This window comes from Rhodnius prolixus, unplaced genomic scaffold (genome assembly GCF_049639745.1).
Source record: "Rhodnius prolixus isolate KJV_2025 unplaced genomic scaffold, Rpr scaffold_4, whole genome shotgun sequence".
Classification (NCBI taxonomy): Eukaryota; Metazoa; Arthropoda; class Insecta; order Hemiptera; family Reduviidae; genus Rhodnius; species Rhodnius prolixus.
This window is the reverse complement of record NW_027411614.1, coordinates 50067033-50081070: the sequence shown is the minus strand read 5'-3', so window position 1 is coordinate 50081070 and position 14038 is coordinate 50067033. Positions and strand designations below refer to the sequence as shown.

The following is a 14038-nucleotide window of genomic DNA, read 5'->3' as shown; positions in this document are numbered from 1 at the left end:
CTAAGGCCAAGGAAGATTTGTCTCAGTAAGAAGCGATTCTTATTCATTTCTTAACACTTTTTATTAATTAAGGAATAGATTATAAACCATTTAATTCCTGGCAAAACTAAAAACAGAGAATAACTTCTTTCGAAGGAAAAAGAAAATAAAGTTATAAAGAAAACTCTACAAAATCATACTTACATCGTTATCTGAAGTACCACATATAGAACAACATTTACATTCAATACATTGCCAACGATATTTACGCACAGAAACTATCATATTATCTGTGAATTGTAGACACGTAGGATGTCCTAAAACAACAATAAAAACAATTTCATATGAGTATTTCAGTAATAGAAATAGTAACAATATATAAATGAATACAAAATATTAAGACTGTAATGAATATATTTGAAGATACCTAACAAGGCACTCAACTAAGAATAGCAGATATGAAACTGTCACGATAACCAGAATATATTTCTAAGGTACTTTCGCTCATAAGTAGAGTCCGTTGAACGATCAGAACTCCAGGTATTTTAAAGTTGTTTACTTATTTATTTTGCCAACCATTTTTAATTTTGGAGAAATAAGTAATCTTTAACTTGCAGAACATTTCACGTAAAAGTGGGATTTAGAAATTAGGAATTTTAGTATGTTGTGAGATCGTTAAGTTCACCATCCTAACATCCTCAAACCCTGAGGGTCGCCGAACACTGATGTAGGGTTTCTTTTCACATGTTTTATACAATCCCACTCAGTTAAAGCTTTTTATAATTTCTTCCTCTTCGGAAAATATTTATTCGGAATAGTATGAAGCATATTAAAACATTTATAGAAACTGTGACAAACGAGATTGTACAATTTGTGTAAAATCAATCGTCAATTTTTTTCAAAAAGCCATACTAATGCACTTTTCAATAAACTAAAAAAGTAGATTAAATTAGTAAAAATAATACATTAACCTGATCTTCCACAATCAGAACAAGATAAAAGTTCTTCAGGTTGGCCAGATTTCTTATTTGAAACAGCATCACCCAGGCAGAAATCACAATAAGGCGATGGTACCGCTCTTTCCTTTTCATTTTGTTCCATTATTAATATTTGCTATTAACACACAAATTTGCATAGAACTTAGTACACTCAGCTACACAAATCTCAGTATCGATGTATAATTAATTTGTTTGAATACAATTGAATGAACAGAACTTTAGTATAGTAAAAATTTCGTTTTGTATTAAATTATATGAAAATAAAATCAAAATTTAATTAATATTTTAGTGGACTGGCAAAACACTGAATTCGAAAACTTTGAAATACTTTTGGAACTGGAGGCGGCTGTAAATACGTATATCATTTCGGAAGTTAATAGACAAGTGGGTACTTAAGACATTGTTAAAATGGTTAAAATTTAAAAGCAACTACAATTACTTAAATTACCTCTCATTAAAACCATATACAATATCCTGTCAGACAGTTTTAATTACCAAGCTGTGAACAGCAAAGCAGTCCTCCTGCTTTCTTACTATCAAAAAGTTGCTGTAGTTTTTAATACGCATAAAACATTTGACGCAAGTTGTGTTACTCCTTTATCCATTAAAAGAGTTGTGGAGTCAATGTTACTTTAGCAGCCTTCGAATGTGAATCAGAAATAAGTTTGTTAAGAGGATTTGGAAGTAAGGATTGACAATTGTAGAATTTAATTCCAAATTTGGCAATTTCTTAGTCAATCGAGTTTATGTATTTATGAATAGTACGTATGTTAATACTCGTATGTTTGGAAACGTAAAAAAAAATCATGGTTGCGAATCATTTAATGGCTTTATTGATTAATAGCTTCTTTGAGATCGATCCATAACTTCAAATGGGAGCATGCTGTGAGATATAACGTTGCTTTTTTTGTGGTGTTAGGAAAGCTAGTAGGTTAGTTTGTAGTCTAGAATGGAAGAGTGAAAGAGAGCGTGGACCAATAAATGATTTTAAGATAGCTAATCATCCTTATAAATGCATTTTTAACCAAACAATAAATACAACACAAATTGCATTTTTTATTTTTATTTTTTTAAATAAGCTGGCTTTGTTATTTTTTGGCAATTTCTAGTGTAAAAAAAATATAATCAAGTTAATAAAAGCGTAGCATTTGATTGCTCAAGCACCAACTTTAATAATCTTTTTTTTAAAATTAAGTAAGAAATAAATTCTATCCGACTTTGAAAATAATAATTACTTTGCTTTTAGGTTTTGCCCCCACTCAATAAAATTAAAATAACAACTACTGTCCAGCCCAAAAAGTACTAAGAATTTAACCTTTAAAGATACTGAACACTTTCTGTACTCTTTATGGATGAATACCTCAGGCATCGGTGCAGCCTGTGGGACCGATATTTTTTCTGGCATAGTCGTGGCAACCGGTGTGTTGGCGGTGGTCTGTGGTATTATAGGTGCGGTCGGCGGTGGTACCTGAGGTTCTGGTTGTTCTACTGGAGGTGGCGCTACAACTGGTGGCGGAGCTGACTGCTGAGAAGCGGGCGGTGCACTCTGTCGTCCTCGCCTTCCTGGACCGCCTGGATTTCATAAATTATAAATTTAAAAAATATAGAAAATAATAATTTTTTTGGAGATTTTTAATTTAAAAAATATCTAAAGAGGATTTATATCTATCCAGCGTCATTACACAACTCCATAGCAAATTAAGTAAAGAGGGGTAAAATTTGGTTTATCACCATGACTAAACATTCGTATTTCATCGCTGAAATTCATGAGATAAAGCCACATTATGATAGCCCTAGAAAAAAACCACAGTTAATCCAGTAACCAGGGCCGCACCTTAGACTAGTGCCCCGCGTTAAAAGAATATATTTTTTGGTTTATTTAAAACAAATATTTTTTAGTATTTTTAGTAGGGAGACGATGAACTTACCAAATAAATATGGATTTGACATTAGGCAACAACGGACATGATTAAACACAATAGATTTTTTCATTGAATAGTATACAAGTAAAAAAGAAATGCAGAACATTGTTTAAATTACTCAGAATGATTCTTTGTTGTTATAGAATGACTCACTAGCAAAGTATATTGATTACTTGAATCTTTTAGTACGAGCCACAAAGAATTTTATTGCAATTCTAATTATAATGTTAATTACAGCGAGAACTAAAATTTTCTAAGGTAAAATGTATAAAAAAGCAAAAAACCTTCCTACGAACATGGATGTCCCATTTTAGACGCAGATCTGTTATGTTAGTGAACAGTTCGGGGTAATCTTCCCACTAAACGGTCAGTTCAATGTAATTCAGATGTACGGCCTCATTAACTGAACAGTACAAATAGCAATTCACTAAGTTAGTAAAATCCCAATCACAAACTTTTATTTTTAAGACTACCGGAACCTTTTCGATGCATTGCCGGCCTCCGCATAGATTTCTCTCATTACAGACAATTTAACAATTGGATAGTGAGCTGTAGAAGAAAGGAAAAATTTAAGGATAGCCAGCTGGATTCGAACCTTGGTCTACCACCGCGCCCATTATACTAACCATTAGCTGAAGTCCTACCCTGATTTCTTTATAATAAAAAATACTATCCAATTATTTAATTACTTATTCATTATAATATACAGTAGATTGCTTGTGTATGTTAGAAAATATCAACATTTAAAAAATTATATTAGTAAAGGATACATAAATCTTTAATAACTTTGTTAGGTCTGTAGTAATAGATGATATCAACAATTTTATCCCCAGTAGCCGACATGTTTTTGTATTCAAAGACCGGTTTCGAACTACCATTCATTATCAGAGATTGAATAATCAATTAGGTGTTTTTTTTTTTAAATGATTTAAGGGGCGACAACATTTGAAGTTATTGGCTCCCGGAGCTTTTTACAGTGTACTGTCGGCATCCAGACATTGATCTCTCACTGCAAACAAAACTGTCCATCATCAGACAATGAGCTGTAAGAAGCTTCTAGGAACAGAAAAACTAAGGGCCAATAGCTGGCTGGATTCGAACCCAGGACCTCCGGGTGGGAATCCAATACCTAACTACAAAGCTTCCCCTTCCCTGTTTGGTGAAGATAATTTGATTTCAACGCGGTAACCGTATCTCTCAGTCTAGTAAGTCTTCGAGTCAGCAAATGTAGTTTCAGATGAAAACATGACTGAAGACACATTCTCTACGCCAAAGTGATGGTTCATCCTCTGATGAAGTTCAGTCTGGAATCAAAAAACATGCGGCTAGCGAAATGTAAACATCTTTATCTCATCTCGGGTTTTTATTTTATTTTTCTTTAACGAACGTTGAGTTCTTACATTTATATCTAAATACGCTTTTACTCAAGATAGATCTGACTATAATTGTTCCCTAAAGAAAAATGAAGAATGAAATCAGATTAACTGGTTTTGGTAGATCTTTGAAAATATTTACTTAAAAAAAAGTATTAAAAAATAAATTATATGGCCAAATTTCTTGAAATGTGAACGTTAAAACGATAATCTAATGGTGGAGATCTGTTCTGTCATAGGTTAAGTAACATGCTTCAAAAGCAGGTGTTACTGAGACAAACCTGCTTCTATTCGTTCCAACTATTCGCAAGAATCGAAGGTATTACCGTCTGAGATAAAATATTCACGAAAGATTCCTCTGCAGTTAAAAATAAACCTAACATCACCGTTTCTTCAGACTCACCACATTTCCTAACTTGTTAATCTGGATTAGAAGATTAAACAATCATCGCAACAAATCCAATAATCCGATCACACAATGGATTCTTATTTCGGTAAGTTTTTAAGTGAAGCAAATTTGTACCGGAGTCAACTCTCACGACCTGTCCATCAGCCCTTTTTTTTACTTTTCCTTTGTCCGATGTTGGTTTATATAAGCTGAGCAGTCCAAGTTCAGATGGCAGATGCAGACTCCACTGCTACCTGAGGATGCTAACTACTTCAGAACCTGTACAACAAGCTGGTGACTCAACTCTCGAACTTTTGAAACCATAAGTTTGAACAAATCCGTCATTTCTTTCCATTTAACTTCACAGATTTTCTCTTTCTGGTCGCTACGACTGTACAACATTCCTTTTTTCAACATCTCCAACTAACACTAAAGCTGCACATTCAATTTTGTTTATTGAACAAAAGATGGCACCACTTCGGGATTGAACAATCAGTGTTTGAATTTTATTTTAAAGTAATGAAATTTACAGCGCAGTTTTATACAGTAAAAAGTAACGCCTATTGTTTTAGACAGGCTAACGTTCCTCCATCGTATAAATTCAGTGGACCGGGAGCCCTTACCACTCTCATAGGTGTTAGATGTTATTAAACTATATTACACAATTACGATGGTTAAAAAACAACGTTGAAGCCGTTTTCGAAAAAATTTCGGGAAAAAAATTATCAGTAAAGTTGTGCTACTTCAAGGTGAGAGATTTTGACGCTAAAAAGATCATCAGCCTCATCCTGACACCAAAAAGGGACATAATAGATGCTGCATCAACAAAAATCTATGAGTATTGGGGCAATCCTCTTTGGCTTTAATCATCTAGACATCTAGAGTTTTACAATTCACTTAATATGCATATAAATTATTATTATTCTAATAATTTAGAATTCTTTCCATTTGTCGCTTATGCAAAGTAATTGGTGCAAAAATAATTTCAGGATATTTTTTTTTCTATCTTTTAGATGATTTAAAATAAAGTTCAAAATAAAGCGACAATAATAAAAAAGACAGAATTCAGTGAAGTAAAACGAAAAAATCGCCAACAACCTAAAACATAAAAAATGCATTTGATTTGTTGAACGAAGACCAGCAATTAAATAGCTAACACAAAAGCATGCTAAATTCATTATTCTAGTCGCTAGGTTGGGAGGAAAAACTATTAAACCACATAGTTTCTAACATTCCAGGAATTTGATTGAAACTATTATTGGAATTATCATATACAATATCTGTGGATTCATGAATTACATAAGTAACACTTATTTAAAACAAAGTAAGAGTTTTTTGTTCTGTGTAAAATACAAACATATCATCAGGAATTTAATACTTTTAAATATGCCGTCATTTAAAATTTGGTTTTGTGTTGCATTTTACCACACAGAAAAAAAATTCAAATGCATATTTTTTTTTAGGGAAATTGCAATTGTAAAGTTTTACAAGAAATGCATTTCACAACTAAAGCAACAGCAACCAGACCGTCCCCCCAAAATATAACATCTTTTGCTTATTAAAGCCGTTTTCTTTGAAGTTTACAGAAAAGATTGAAACCGACGAAACAAAATATATCCCGCAAAATATTAATGACGGATAATATAATAAAACCTAAGGTTCAAGTTTTGGGATGAATAAGTTTATTTCAAACCTTTGTAAGGTGAAGGAGAACTGCTGAAATTGTCTTATGAAAGTGCAAAAATTCTCCGGTTGATAATAATAATAAGGGAAGGGATTAGCCCACTGGATTCTCACGCGGTGTGCCCGGGTGCGAATCCAGCAGCAGGCCCTTTGATTTTTCTCTTCCTAGGTGCTTCTAACATCTCACTGCCCGGTGATGGACAGAGGTGTATTGTATGAAGAATATTGTCCGGATACCTGTAGTGCACTAAAAAAAAGCTCCGGGAACCAATGACTTCAGATGACTTAGTTTTTTACTCAATGATAATCTATAATTCTTTATTTTAATATTTAGGATTCAAATATGAGGATGCGGTAAAAATAAATAAAAAAAACAACAACTCCTTCTTTTCGCCAACGTTTCGACTTGGATATTACACTTCAACTAGAATAATGAACCACAGGAATACAAAAAAAACATCTTATTAAAAACAACTATAAGAAATGATATCCATTACAATCGTTAGAACTTAAGTGGTTATGTGAGTTGGTTGTCTTACAGAGAAAACTTAGAACCATAGAATGGAGAATAGGTATATATTTCCAAATATAACGGGATTTACATGGGGAATTTCCGTGATGTGAGTATGCGTCATCACTTTACAGTATTTTCAGCGACTGAAATTGAAATAATTTCTTATAGTTGTTTTTTTAATAAGATGTTGTATTTGTATTGCTGTGGTTCAATATTCTAGTTGAAGTGTTGTTTATTGGTAATATCCAGGCCCTGAAGAAGATAATAAATTTATCGAAACGTTGGCGAAAAGAAGTTTTTATTTTTATTTTGACCGCATCCTCACTATTTGAATCCTAAATATTAATAGTTTATGGTCACTAAAAACAAAGAAAAATTCATTTTTTTAATGTAAATATACAGTATTTGTTATTACGAGTATTCGTACATTCACTAAAAGGAAGTAAGGAAGTGAAAAACTTTCCCACAAGAACCCTTATAAAACAATGCACTCTGTGGAAAGATTCAAGGAAAAGTTTTAGATCCAAAACAAAAAGCAGAAAATCTAAACGGTTCTTCTAAATGCTCTGAATGAATATCAAAATTGAGTTTTTTTTGTTACTTTTTCTTTAGCCTCTCACCTCAAATATATATTAAAAAAATCTAAAAACCACTATTCGACCTTACTGGAAACATGAGTGCTTTTTGCAAACAATAATTAATTACAAGAATATTACACTACGAGACAAAAGGACAAAAAATAAAAACACAAAATGTAACAACTAGATCATGCAAATACAAAATTAATTTGAACAAAACAAATAATTAGACGATTCAAACTAACCAACGAAGAATTACGATTAGAATGTTTATAAGAAAGCAGATCACAATCTGAAGGTATTCAAGGAATGAAAAAATGAGAAATTAAAGATAAATAAATGAAAAGACGTTAAAATAGGTTTTTTCTTAATAAAATTTTTATTATATAACCAAAAAAATTTGTTTTTAATGTTTTAATATTACCTACCATAAAGAAACCGGAATGGAGAAAGTCTTAACAATTTTCATCTACATTTCTCAATAATCTATCACTTTATTCAATGTAATATAGTGATGATGATAACAATAATTAATAATAAATTAACAGATGTTAAGGAAGATTCCAATAAAATGATTAATAATTTTCTATATTTTTTATTTCACTAGATCCACCTCTGTATCTTAAAAAATACTCCCTATATTTTGTCCAAATTACCTAAACCCTACTGCAGATTAAACGAGAAATTAAATAAAAAACCCAAAACAAAATTATTAAAAAAAAAAATACATTCCCTTACTGCATTTTTCTCGAAACTTTCAATTTAACTCAATTGTCCTAAAAATTTTGCTCACACAACAGATAACTGACGTTACACTTTCTCATTACTTCCTAAAGAAGAGTAGACACACGAATTCAAGAACAATGGAAAACCGAGAAGGGTGTGCTACCAATGGAATTTTGTTTTTGTTACAACGAACCCAACTTGGTCTGCTTAATAGTTATATTTGGACGGCTATTTCTTTAAAGTAGACGTATTGTAATGTATTTCGTCGAAATGGATTCACTGAAATATCGTGACAATTCTAAGGTGAAGATTTATAAGAAGTTCAGTAATTAAATGAGTGGCTGAATTTAAACGTGATCGTACTATTCTTGAAGCCGTGAATGACGGCCTACAATGGCAACCTCAAATGGAAATATTGAAAGAAGCAAAATAAGATATGATTGGAGATTAAAGGTGAATGAGACGTTAACAAAGTAAGGGGAAAAAGTATAGTGGCACTTACATTAGAATGTTGGTGTAAGACGGACATTGTGTTTCTTAAATGCTGAACAAAAAGAAATTATAATAAATATTGAAGTAAAGTTTAACCATTTGGAAAAGAATTCAACTGGCTTTTTGTGCGCTATGGATATGATTACTATTAATATGACGCGGGTTCATCAGTAAATCGCTAGCAAAGAAACCGCCTGACCACAGCGATATAGTTTAGATCAGCGTTTTCCAAGGGTTTTCAATGAAACCTTGCGAGTTATGCGAGACGAATGCCTTTTTGTATCATTCTCTTTATAAAAATGGGATTCGTATATGAGAAAAAAAATTTGCCAGGTATTAGGAAGATCCAAGTAATTTTTGGATGCAATACCCTTTCAAACCAAAAGAAATCTAGATGATAGATTTATTGAAATTAACTCGGATTATAAAGTAAAGGATAAATTAGAAACATTCACGAAGAGTCTAATATCCATATTATCAACATATTCTGGAATCAAGAGGTTCCACAAAATCCCAAAATATAAATATGCAACAAGGACAAATCATAAGAGCTATTTTATATTTTTATGGTTTTAGATTTTAATTAAAATTGAATGCTAGCTTTACACAGAAAATTTTTAATTTCAGTTATTAAAAAATTAAATTAGGTGAAAATACATTTTGCGTTAAATTTATTTTTAATATACATACACTGGGCCAAAAAAGTCTGTGAACACTAACCTAAATTTTATTACTTTTATTATTATCTTATTAGAAACTTCTTTTATTTTCAAATGAAATATACTATTCGATAGAGAGAAACCAGAGTTTTTCATTTTATATTCAATCTTTTATTTTTGTTCAGCAGGAATATCACAATTAAATGTTTAACAAAACAACACCCCAAACGAATGCAAAAAAAGTCTGTGAACACTTTGCAGAAATAAATCATTCTCACACATTGTACGTGAATTATAAATTTTAAAAACTTGTAGGACCTCCTATGTTCCTAATCACTTCCAACAAGCGAGCTTTCATCGATCCTAATAATTTTGTGGTCGTCAATGTTGGAATTTTATCCCACTCTTCTAAAATAGCGTTTTTTAGTTGTTCACGGTTTCTTATTCCTCGTTTATTTATTTGGCGTCTGATTTCATCCCACAAATGTTCTATTGGGTTAAGGTCTGGCAATTGTGGAGGGGTGTTTAGGCGCCAGAGTGTATTATTTAAAAGCCATTCCCGAGTTTTTAGTGCGGTATGTTTCGGGTCATTGTCTTGTTGGAAGACAAACGTTCCCTCCAACCCTAATTTTTTTGAATTTTCTTTTAAATTGCGTCTTAATATATCCACATACACATATTGGTCCATCATACCATTAATTAGATCTAACTTGCCCACTCCTTTAGCACTCATGCACCCCACACCAGAATGTTGCCTCCCCCATGCTTAAAAGTAGGCTTCATATTTTTCATTTTCATAGCTTCATTTCTTTTTCGCCACACTTTTTGTCGTCAATCAGACCCACATACATTGAATTTCGACTCATCTGAAAAGATTACGGTTTCCCAGAAACTAGAAGGCTTAGAAACATATTCTTTCGCGAAATCCAATCGACGCTTACGATTTATTTTATTGATTAAAGGTTTTTTCCTCGGGACTCGACCGCAATAATCGTATTCATGTAATTTATTTCTAATTGTATGTGGTGTTACGCTTACACATAACCACTTGATAATTCTTGACTGATTTTTTGAGCGCTTGTCCTGGGTTCTTCTCGAACAGACTTCAGAATTTGCCGTTTATGAAAGGAATTAAGTTTTGGTGGCCGTCCACTGCGTGGCCTACTAATCACATTTCCGTACTTTTTAATTATATTATGCACCGTTGAAGGGTTTTTTTGAACTATCTTCCCTATTTCTCGAATACTTTTTCTTTCATTTCGCAACGTCACAATAAGTTCTCGAATTGGTCTGGGAACTTCCATATTAGTGGTTAAATATGTACTAATTAGATTATTTATTCACAAAACTGACTGTAGTGGTTTCTACAATACAATAGAGAACTTTGAAACTTTATTCAATCGTTTTTCTGTTTGTTATCTTAATGTTTTTACATATTTATACAGCTGTTCACAGACTTTTTTTGCATTCGTTTGGGGTGTTGTTTTGTTAAACATTTAATTGTGATATTCCTGCTGAACAAAAATAAAAGATTGAATATAAAATGAAAAACTCTGGTTTCTCTCTATCGAATAGTATATTTCATTTGAAAATAAAAGAAGTTTCTACTAAGATAATAATAAAAGTAATAAAATTTAGGTTAGTGTTCACAGACTTTTTTGGCCCAGTGTATATGTAGTTTGGATTCCATAATTTTGGAACAGCGAATAAGGGACCCACCACAACAAAAGTTTTGGAATTCAAACTAAAAGATCGTTCAGATTACATTTCGAACTGATTGCTCCTTTTTGGGCCAGTCATAAAATTAGAATTTGAGATAAGGTAAACCGTAACAATGAAAAATGCAGTAAATGAAAGCTATTAAGCTAGATGTTCTCCCTTTACACTACTGAAAAAAAAAAAATCGCCCTTTGTACGAGAGCTAATAAGAAAAAAATTATTGCAAAATTATTTTATCTAATTCATATAACCAAATTTACGTACATTAACCTCGTTCGCTACTAATTTACGTATTAATACATGTCTTTTATAAATATTATGTACACATATGTCGTATATATCTTTTCAATACAAACAAAAACAAAGTAAAAAAAAAAAGAAAATATGTAACAGTTAATATATTAATAATAATTGATATTCTTTGTATTCATATATATATAAATGCCTTGCACTTTTTTGTTTCATATTTAAATAATGGACTAGCGAATAAACACAAATATTTAATTTCATAATCATGCAAATTATGAAGAATAATCCTTTTAATTAATTATATTTTTCAGCATGCCTTTTGTAACGTAAAGGCTTCTCTTAATTTTGAAATGCCTTAATATATTGTAAATACATAAATAATTATTTTTTAACAAATAAATAACAAAACGATTAATAAGTGAATCATTAGGATAATAATTTAATATATTTTATTGATTTCGAAGGTTGGTCAGATTGATTCACTTAGGCGCCAAGGTTCCGTAATTATTTTTTCCATCCTCAGGGTTATAATATGTACTATATTATTTCCATGTGTTGATAACAATAAAATGAAGAAAAAGAAATTATGTGTAATTAGTTGTGTTCATTACCTTAAAAATACAAATATTAGATAACGAGTTACAGTAAAGTTCCTACTATATTTTGGCTCTATAAAGTGTTGAAGAATATTAAAGATAATTTACTCAATCTACTTGTTTGTTCATTGTAATTTTTCAATACATTTGTAATTTACTTTTTCTATAATTAGCCCTGAGGAAGGAAGGAAAGTTGGCACGAATGTGAGATGTATTTTCTGAAGTGATCAACCTCCGAAAAACAATAAGCATTATTGATATTTATAAATAGAAGACAACTACAATAGCAATATTTGGTCAATAATAACTTTAAAAAAAATAGATAATAAAGGAAATATAAACGAGGACCAGAGAGGAATTTAAAGGAAAGGAAAGAAACCCCCCGTAAATAATTTTTAGTTTATTGTTCGCTAAAACTGAGAAATTTTTCTGAATTACTTTTTTTTTAAATTTGAATTCAATTTTGAGTTTAGAAACAGTCCCACTCAACTTATCCATCTTAGAATGAAGTAATTTTTTTGTCCTGCAGTCTTTTAATTACTTAAAGCACTTCCGAAACTATATCTCAGTACCGCCCAAATTCTGGCAGTCCGGTGGTACTCGTAGACAGTGTTAAGTTTCTTTCCATTAATCTATTCATTTTTCCTGAATGGTCGGTTAGAAGTTAATGTACCTTGGACTTTTCAGTTGCTTGTGGTTATCGTATGAAAACAAGACATGACCTAAAGTTTCTGGGCATTACACCACTACGTAGGAAGGAGTACTTCTATTTTTTCATACTTTCACCTTTGCTGAAGAGAAGTTACATTTCTGGTCAATTTCTTTCTGAGATCTGAGCAAGGGAAAATGGAGAGGTAAAAAAAAGGTGGTGGTGCGGTAAACTAGACGGAAAAATGGGATGAAAACAGAAAGTATTTTTATTAGGTTTCCATTGGAAAAATAGTCTAACATGAAAGAGCTATAAGGGGAACGATTTCGGAAGATTGTGAAAATAGAAGGCTCCGCGGACTAACAAAAGTTGAGGAGCCTTAATAATAATATTTATCATCATCACCATCATTATTTGAAATCAAATTGGGCAGACTTAAACTGAATACGACCAAAGGTTGCTTTATTACATAATGAAAGCGAGGAATGTGAAGACACCAAAAACGAAAATAGAAAGGTATTAAGGTTAAACGAAGTTTCAATAAGTTTTTTAATTTTCAAGTTGCGGTCTTCTTACTGATTTTGGATTATTCTCCCCTCAGATCTCAGATTTATCTTAACCTCCTTGATGTTAAGGATATTAAATAACTTCTCTAAAAGAATTATTTGTTGTGTTGAGAGACTGGGACTGAATCTAAACCTTACTACCTCAATCTTCAATATAAATTGAGAAAAATGATAATTAATAATCTATTAAAAAAACAAACAAATAATAGCTTTATTATAGCAGTCTTTAGTTATTTACTGCATGCCTTGGTCCCTTTTATAATAATTTTTAAAAATATCATGCAATTTAAAAATAAATAAATTACTCCGCCCCACCTTTTATTAAAATAAAAAATAAAATAAAATAAAACATGCACAAAACTGAAATCGTTTTAAAAATAAAGAAAAAACTAAAATCAACTCAAAATACCGATTCAAAACTAAACAAAAAATTGAAACATAGAGTTTTCTCCTATAAAAAAAGAAAACTTCTCACTTCTGCTGTTGGTTTTTTTTAACTAGAAAAACTCTGTATTCATTTATAATATTTGTTTAAAAAATTTATTCTACATAAGTTTTAAGGCAGCTATCGTGGCAGTCATTGTAGCTTGGAGACTTTAAAAACACAATAAAGCAATTTTGGAAAAACCCATTACCTTAAAACAGAAATATACACTCTACCAACGAAACTGTCAACATAACAAATAAATAACAAAATCCCGAACGAGTGTTCATTTCCCATGTTTAACTTAACAAATAAAAAGTAATAAATTGAAGATTTTATCAATTTTTTTTTTAAACAAATGGTATTAACAAATGAAGAAATTATTACATAAATAATAATAATGACAATAATGTTTGATATTTTGACAGTATTTAGCAATCGACTACTAATAACAGTTCTCTTACTGAGTTTGCAGAAGAAAGGAGTCTGTGCTTTTGCGGCTTTCATTTTTTTTGCACTAGAC

At 31.2% G+C, this 14038-nt stretch overlaps 1 protein-coding gene across 6 annotated transcripts in view; it reads right to left on the bottom strand.

The window, feature by feature from the left end:
• Positions 1-14038, bottom strand: part of d4 (double PHD fingers d4) — a 30431-nt gene that overhangs the window by 4008 nt on the left and 12385 nt on the right. For 3 of the 6 annotated variants that reach the window (XM_074132464.1, XM_074132466.1, XM_074132468.1), the window contains 3 exons: positions 2293-2549; positions 951-1092; positions 184-296 (listed from right to left, as the gene is read on the bottom strand). In XM_074132464.1, the coding sequence (XP_073988565.1) occupies positions 184-296; positions 951-1092; positions 2293-2549 (512 nt within the window). The remainder of the gene's footprint in view (positions 1-183; positions 297-950; positions 1093-2292; positions 2550-14038) is intronic. The other 3 variants (XM_074132465.1, XM_074132467.1, XM_074132469.1) reach the window with 1 other exon arrangement.